This window comes from Pteropus alecto, unplaced genomic scaffold (assembly GCF_000325575.1).
Source record: "Pteropus alecto unplaced genomic scaffold, ASM32557v1 scaffold95, whole genome shotgun sequence".
NCBI classification, from domain to species: domain Eukaryota; kingdom Metazoa; phylum Chordata; class Mammalia; order Chiroptera; family Pteropodidae; genus Pteropus; species Pteropus alecto.
Genome location: NW_006441071.1, coordinates 18,841,695 through 18,849,696, shown reverse-complemented (window position 1 = coordinate 18,849,696; position 8,002 = coordinate 18,841,695). Strand labels below are relative to the sequence as shown.

The window sequence follows — 8,002 nt, the reverse complement described above, 5'->3', positions numbered from 1 at the left end:
TTATTTTTCATGCCACGCAAGCAATCAGAGTTACACAGGCTAAAATTGGCAGTTAGCGTATGAGCTCATTGTTACAAATTTCATGATTAACAGAATGTAGTTAGGGGTTCCAGAAACTAGCCCTAAGGTATAGACTTCCTTTGTCCAGTTTCAGGTTTTAATTATCCTTTAACCCTTTCACATTTCAGCAGGCTATCACAAGATAACGTGGACTTTAGCCTTTCTCACTAAATGAATTCTCAGTCTGTGGTTAGTGATAATACAAGTAGAAATACTTAAGTTGCTTCATCACAGGGTGAATCTGGTAGGAAAATTAAAGGCTAAACATGAATGCTTTGTCTACTGCAACTTGTTAGGGCCTCCTTGTGGTTCTTATATGGCATGTAGACTTTAACTTCAATTTAAAGGACTTAGAATAATGATGCTCAAAGTATGACCACCTGCTTCAGTGGTATGCTTTAAAAATGTATAATCCAGGGCTATCTTTGCACCAACTGAGCCAAAATTCCTGGAGTGAAGAGCCCAGGAATCTACATTTTTAACAAGCTTCCCTGGTGGTTCTTATGCACAGAGAAAATTGAGAACATTTGCCAGAGAACAGTGGCTCTCAGCCTAGGTGCTCGTTAGAGTTCCTTGGGGTAAGGAGACATGAGAAAGATACAGGAGCTTGGATACTGTCTTAATCATTTGAAGTGTTGCCCTGCAGGACTGAGAAAGAGTGGTTATTAGAAGAGGACTAATGCAGGTAATTGTCCACGTAGTTTATTATATCAGGCGTTGATATAAGAATGGCCAAACCTGTAGAGAATTTTTCAAAAAATTCATTTGAACCAAATAGGATACACATGGAAGAGCTCCACAGACAAGAAAATGTTCCCTAGGATAGCACTTTGCAGCAGCTCTTATGCATTTTGAATTAAGGAGGTAAAAAGTAAGGAAGATTATGAGAAGGTGGGAGGAAGCAAGGTAGAGATTGGATTACAGGATAGTGAAGATTATGTGCTCTCTTGAGGGTGTAGTGAGGGGTCTGAAAAGAGGCATTTCAAAGGTGTGTTAGTCTAGATGCACAGAACCAATGGATAGTCTTGCTTAATTAAGGCAAAGATAACCTTTCACTAAAGAAGTTATGTGCCTGGGGTGTGACTACCCATCATAACCTGCCCAGTTAGGAATTTATGATCAGATCACCCTGTGAGGTTATTTTTGGTGTTTTCCATCCACACAGGAATATGAGCTGACTTGATATTTTCAAGAAGTCATTACTTCTTGACCCCCAGGCAGTAGGGGTTGTGGGGTGGGGGATCGAAACGAGGAATTGTTGCCGAATGGCTACAGAGTTTGTTTGAGATGATGAAAAAGTCCTGGAAATGGATGGTTATGATGGTTGTGTACTATTTCGTATGTACTTGATGCCACCAAACTATACACATTAAATGGTTAAAATGGTAAAGTTTTGTGTTGTGTATATTTTACTACCATAAAACGTAATAAAAACAAACCGTTCCAGTTCTCACATTTCTGAGCCTTATTTTATTTCTTTTCACAGTGACAGTGTATCATGCATGCCACTGATTCCAGGGGACACTCCCCTGCTTTTCTGCAACCTCATAATGGAAACGGCCATCGCTCGTCTGGCTACATTCCAGGGAAGGTTGTCCCACTGCGTCCCCCTCCTCCTCCAAAGAGTCAAGCTCCAACCAAATATCCCTCCATCAGACACGAAGCCCGGGCCAGCTTTGCTTTCTCATCTGAAGAACAGCAAGCCCAGGGAGAGAGCCGAAAGCAGAAGAGGCACAAAAATACTTTCATTTGCTTTGCTATTACTAGTTTCTCATTTTTTGTTGCACTTGCAATCATCTTAGGGATATCCTCAAAATATGCTCCAGATGGTAAGTGTGTGTGTGTGTGTTTGTGCGTGTATGTGTGTGTGTGTGTGTGTATGTATGCGTGCATATAGAACATATTCTAGGAGAAGAAAGAAGGGAAGGACATAATAGAATGAAACTTTGAAAAATCTTTTGTTAAGACAGCTCTAGCTAACTAATAGATAATGTGAAGTATAATTTGTTATGAATGAGAGCAGTTATTAAAGGAATTCATTGGAAATGATAAAATTAAAGGATCACTCTTCCTTTCCATTTTGCCACTTTTTCCCAGTGCTCGAGATGTTCTTAGAACATTTCTTTTTCAGAATGCTAATTTGAAGTCTTTACTGAATTCTTGTGGTAGCACAATTTCATCCTTTGTGGGAGGTATGATTTTCAGACTGCCAAAAGTTTTTAGTGATAAAAATCACTAACTGTAGTGATAAACTACTTTTGAGTTTTAAAAAATAAGTGAAAATAATATTTGTGTTTTGCGGTTTACAACTGGCTGGAGAGGCAGTTCCAAAAAGAAGCTTGAAATATTTTTGAGGAACAATGTATATCATTAAAGGAAGACATCCATTAGGAGGCATAAATTCTGATACATTTGTCTAAAAAATCACTCATTACTTCATAGTTAAACATCATGTAGTGAGGTTTTAATTTTTTAAATGGCCTTTGCTTTTCAAGTTGGAAATATTAATATATTGGATGATTTTGAAGAAGTTTGTTTTCAGTCAGCCTCAATGTGGTACCAACAAAGAATGGGCTTATAATAGAATCCCATCCATCCACGTGAAAATCAGGCCTGTGAAGGTGAAGCAGATAAGAGCTTGGATTGGGCACCATAGTTGTCTGCATTTTTTTACAGTCTGCAACAGATTTTTTGTCAAATCGGATGCCTCCTTAAATAGATAGAACATTTGAGAAGCATTTTACCATTTATAAGACTTACAAATATTTTATTTAGTGTTCCTGGCTGCTTTAAGGGTTTTATAGACTTTAGAGTCCTGGGGAGAGGTAGTGTCAATGCTTCTAAATAGACCTGAAGTAACAGAGATAGATGTTCATATCAACATCTTTGTTGACCATGGCAGTAAACCACATAACAGTGTTACAGATAACTTGTAACATTGCTTTTCATTGCACATAGCACTGACTTTCTCTCCCCTTTTCTCCATCAGAATAACCAACTTAACTGCTGTTGATTCATTCTTTCCAAGTAATTTGCAGTAAAGGGATGCTAGGTTAGTGGAAAATTAGAGCTGAAATCTGTGGCTTTAATTGACGTTTTCATATTCCATCTAAGCCATTGAATTGTTGATCTGGTTCCTTGAATCAACATTCTTTAGTTTCATATTTTGGCAGTCAGAATATCAGTGGAAAGATCTGGTATGCTGAAATATTTCAGGGTGAGCCTCACTGTGGTTATTGCTCTTATATAACTTTGACAATGCACGCACTGCTTAACAAGTGGGTAGCCGGGCAGATGGGGCTGGCTGAGCTATTTTTCAGTGCTTTCTGCAGACCACACAGATTCTCATTAAATGTACTTTACTGGAAGGAAGCAACCTGGAGTTTATAGTGTTGGTTCTATGAAGCATGCTCTCCCAGGGAATAATTATAAAAATTAAGAGGAATTATGTAACTATTGTAGTAGGCTCTAGATCTCAAAAGACTGGATTTCTTTCTCCGTAGCTGGGTACAGTGCTTGTTACATGGGGCATACGTTTGCTTCTGATATAACATTATGGAGAATTTTCCAGCTAGATGTTTAATGGGAAGAGAGGGAGGTAGAAGAAAAGTTCAAGAAATCTTCAGTATTAAGTCAGAACAAATTTAAGAGGTTTCTTGTTTCTTCGATGGGGAAAAAAAGTTTAAGGATTATTCTTGGTATCATAGTGGTGATCACTGATTTATCAGAATTAAATATCAATAATTACGAAACTGCAATGAGAAAAGTTTCATGAAATAACTGCCAAGGACTTGACTAACGAGACTAATTTTAACTGTAGTAGTTACTATTACCTCAAAAAGAAAGCATAAGCCTAGGGCAACACGAGTGCTTAGAAATAAGATATATTAGTTCAAAAAGAGGAATCAGAATTTTCTTTGTATAAAAAATAATCTTTGTGCTGTACCCAGCCTCTTTACTTTTGCTCATATTATTTCCCGTGTGTATCTTCCACCTTCATGATTCCCAAGCATATCTTGCCTATTCCTACCATTGCTTAGTTTAAGTATGGGCTCCAGCTTGCTGTTCCAACTTGAGCAGCTGAATGGATTTGGATAGCAGAGTGTACTTGGATCACCAGTATTATTCTTATTTAAATACTATCCACCCTTTGGAATCTCGTCTAGTGTCACCTGTTTCACTGAGGCTGCCTCAGGCACTTCAGCCCCACCCCTCCTTTCTCTAGACTCTTTTGCACCTCAAATAACTATCACATTATTCAGTGTTATTTCATACATGGTGGCCTTTTTCTCCAAGCTAGATTATAAACTCTGTGTATACACAATTGGGTGAGATCAGTTAATAAAATCAAATAAGTTTCAAGCGTACAATTCAATGATATATTACACACACACACACACACACACACACATATATATATATAACATTTTAAAATAAATTTTACAGTGTCTAGTGCAGGGTGGACAAATTGATCCTCAATAAATACTTGGTTGTTATTTGATCCAAATTTGTGTGATTTTTCTCCCCTCTTCTTTCAGATTTAGCAGCAACTAAAGGTCCCATGCATTAAATAGCTGTTGCAAAGCAGAATACTTTTATATTTTAATCATCGCCTATTCAAGAGGCAAGTTCTAATTCTAGTAAAGGAGTAAACCTCATTTCTTAAAGGGAAACTTCCATTATCTCTCATCTTGCTGAGTAATCTTGGGTTTGGCTTCTCTAATCTGTGGTTTCCTCATCTCTGAAAATGAGAAGTCACGTCTTAGGCCATTTGCCTCTTGCAGTTTTTTACTGGGAAAAGGATATGTGTCTGAAGATAGTGATACTTATTTACCAGCCACTGCCTAGTGCACAGGAAGGAACCTGATAGACATATTGCTTAACAATTTCCATTTTTTGTTTACCAGTATCTTGTGAACATATTTTCTTTTCTAAAACAGCTGTCTAGTGTGAGTTCAAGGACAGGGCACAGTTTTGCCTCTTACTGTTGATTTATTTCCAGAGTAGATGATTCAGAGGAACTCCATTTTTACCTTGAGGAGTTTGATCCGAAGAGATGATAGCAACTTAGGTTTGTGGTGAAACTTTTTTTAACGTGTGAAGCAGACTCAGTAAATTCTTTTTTCCAGTAAAAAGATTTGACATATCTCTGCTGGGTGAGATGGAATGGGATTTCCATCCTTATGTCAGGAAATTAAAATATATCAGCCCCATTACTTGCAGATTGCAATGAATGATACTAGTGTTTGGATTTGGCTAAGGATATCCTTGCATTTTGTTGAGTTGATTTGATAATGATGTTACATTGCTTTATAGAGAATTGCCCAGATCAAAACCCTCGTCTCAGGAACTGGGATCCAGGACAAGATTCTGCAAAGCAAGTTGTTATTAAGGAGGGAGATATGTTCTGTCTGACCTCAGATGCCACAGTGAATTCTATTGTCATTCAGGATGGAGGCAAGTAATGGTCCCTGTTTGTAGGAATAGCAAGGTTGCTCCTTACTAGGCAGGAACACGTGATGTTCTTTACGTAGAAAACTATCCTCGTCTTTAGGATGTGGTATCACTCTAACCACAGAGACGTGATAAGTTCCTAAGGTAGAACCATAGTATTCAAGGACGAGAAAGGCCTTAGAAATCACTCATCAAGACCTTCAGTCTATAGAAAAGGAAGTAGTTCCAGAAGGTGATTTCTCATAATCGAATCTTTGTTACAGTTATGTAGAGTGATGAGTTAATATATGTAAAAATGAGATTCACATTTGTAGGCTCTTAGATACTTTCTAGAAATTATTTACCTCTAAAGCGAATGGATTAAAATTCATATGCATGGGCATTTTTAGTGTGTTGAGATATGAGCTCTTCATTTCTTCCTTTACTGTGTTTTGAAAATTAGTTTAATTTTCTAAGCAGACTCAGTAAATTCTTTTTTCCAACTTAATTTTGGATCTATCTTTTTTTTCCCCCCCTCTCTCAAAGGTGAAATCTATTTCCTTGTATCTCGGAAAGCTGTTTCAGAAATTGGCTAACACTAGTATTGTTCTCTGCAGGACTGCTTGTGTTTGGGGATGATAAAGAGGGATCCAGAAATATTACTTTGAGGACTCGTTACATCCTGATCAAGGATGGTGGGGCGCTTCATATTGGAGCAGAAAGATGCCGCTATAAATCCAAAGCGACAATTGCCTTGTACGGCAAGTCAGATGAAGGTGAAAGTATGCCAACATTTGGCAAAAAATTTATTGGTGTGGAAGCCGGCGGGACACTGGAGTTACACGGGGCTCAGAAGGCGTCGTGGACATTATTGGCGAGAACTCTGCACTCCTCAGGCTTGATCAATGGTTCCTATGCCTTTGAAAAGGACTTTTCCAGGGGCCTCAATGTGAGGGTCATTGACCAAGACACAGCCAGAATTTTGGAAAGCGTGAGGTTTGATACCCATGAATACCAGAACCAGAGCAGAGAACTTGAGGAATTTCTGAGAGTCCAAGATCCAGGACGGATAGTTGCTATAGCAGTCGGAGATTCAGCAGCCAAAAGCCTTTTACAGGGAACCATACAAATGATCCAGGACCGGCTGGGAAGTAAGCTGATCCAAGGACTGGGCTACAGGTGGGCATACCTTTGTGCTTTCCTTCCCAGCTACGTGTTAGAGTCTACATCTGTGTGAGAGGAGAGCGAAGGCGAAGACACACAACACAACACAGGTTGACTTTGGCCATAATGGGCACTCCCAAATATAGGTCTGGTTGCCTCTTCTTTGAAACATGGAACCAGAGGACAGGATCCTGGTTTCAGAAACTCTTTCCTTGGCTTTGGTTTATGAAGCACTTTGTGAACCGTAGCATCAGGCTACTGAAAAGAAAACAGATATGTGGTACTGAAAAAATGATCAGGCAGTTTAAGGAAAGTTTACTTCCTCTTTCGCTATCTTCTGAAGTATGTCATATGAAACTCAGGCTAATTGAGGCAATTTAAGAGTTGAAAGGTTAACATTCAATTCCATGCTGAGGAATAAAAGTTGTCTTAAAAGCCAGAGGGGGTGGGGCATGCAGTTTTCTTTTTCTTTTCTATTTTGGAATCCTATGCATGTTAATTTGGATCTACTTGTTTGATTGGTGCAGGTCTGTGGAGGCCTGGCACATGTGAGGGAAGAGCAAGTTGAAGGACTGAGAAGTCATCTGGATAGTAGGATTCATTTCTACTATTTATAGTTCTTGTTCCGGTTAATTGTGTTCTAGTTAACTGTGATTTGCCAATGCAGCCCTAAGTCTGGGGAAGTGGCTGGCTCAACAATTAAAAAAACAGAAGCTTCAATTCTGCCTGTTAATCTTATCTGAAGCGAAAAGAGAATTTCAAAACTAACATGTTGAAATGATCTAATTTTTTTTTGATGGTTGGTTGGTCTAGTTATTATTTTTTCCTTTGGAAATTTGGTTGTTGGAATGGAATATTATCTGCAGAAATTCTGGAGAAAGTTAAGAAGAAAGTTGATGAAGAATTGAGTCTGTAATGTTTTAAAACTGCTTTTTTATCCACCCAAGGGAGTATTTAGGAGGTGCTGAGAGCTGGGTACCCACAGATGCGTAGATAAAAGGACGCTGTCTCAGAGCTCTCGTTTAATCTAGTGGATAAACAGAGACCCAAATAGATGAGGTTTGTACAATGGACACTGCTGCATCTACCGGCTGTGATGGAAGTTTAAGTAGAAAGAGCCCCCATATTGGCCTGGGATAGTAAGTGGAGGCTTCTTCCCAAAGGCAAGAGGCCTGGAGGATGTTTGCTATCGAGGCAGTGGAGAAGGAGGTTTTTCCAGACAGTGGAGGACTAGCATGTGCAAAACCTCAGAAGTGCCTTTTTAAAATAAAATGTTATTAAATATAATACAAAAAACAGAAAAGTGCTAAAAACGAGAATGGTGAGTTTAATGACTTACTGCAAT

The 8,002-nt window shown here is 38.7% G+C and overlaps 1 protein-coding gene across 2 annotated transcripts in view; it reads left to right on the top strand.

Annotated features, from left to right (window-relative positions):
* The window catches only part of CEMIP2 (cell migration inducing hyaluronidase 2), a 68,911-nt gene that overhangs the window by 15,294 nt on the left and 45,615 nt on the right, over nucleotides 1-8,002 (top strand). For both annotated transcript variants that reach the window (XM_025051402.1, XM_006918436.2), the window contains exons 2-4: nucleotides 1,547-1,889; nucleotides 5,377-5,517; nucleotides 6,111-6,672. In XM_025051402.1, coding sequence (XP_024907170.1) covers nucleotides 1,559-1,889; nucleotides 5,377-5,517; nucleotides 6,111-6,672 — 1,034 coding nt within the window. In that variant the 5' untranslated portion in view covers nucleotides 1,547-1,558. The remainder of the gene's footprint in view (nucleotides 1-1,546; nucleotides 1,890-5,376; nucleotides 5,518-6,110; nucleotides 6,673-8,002) is intronic.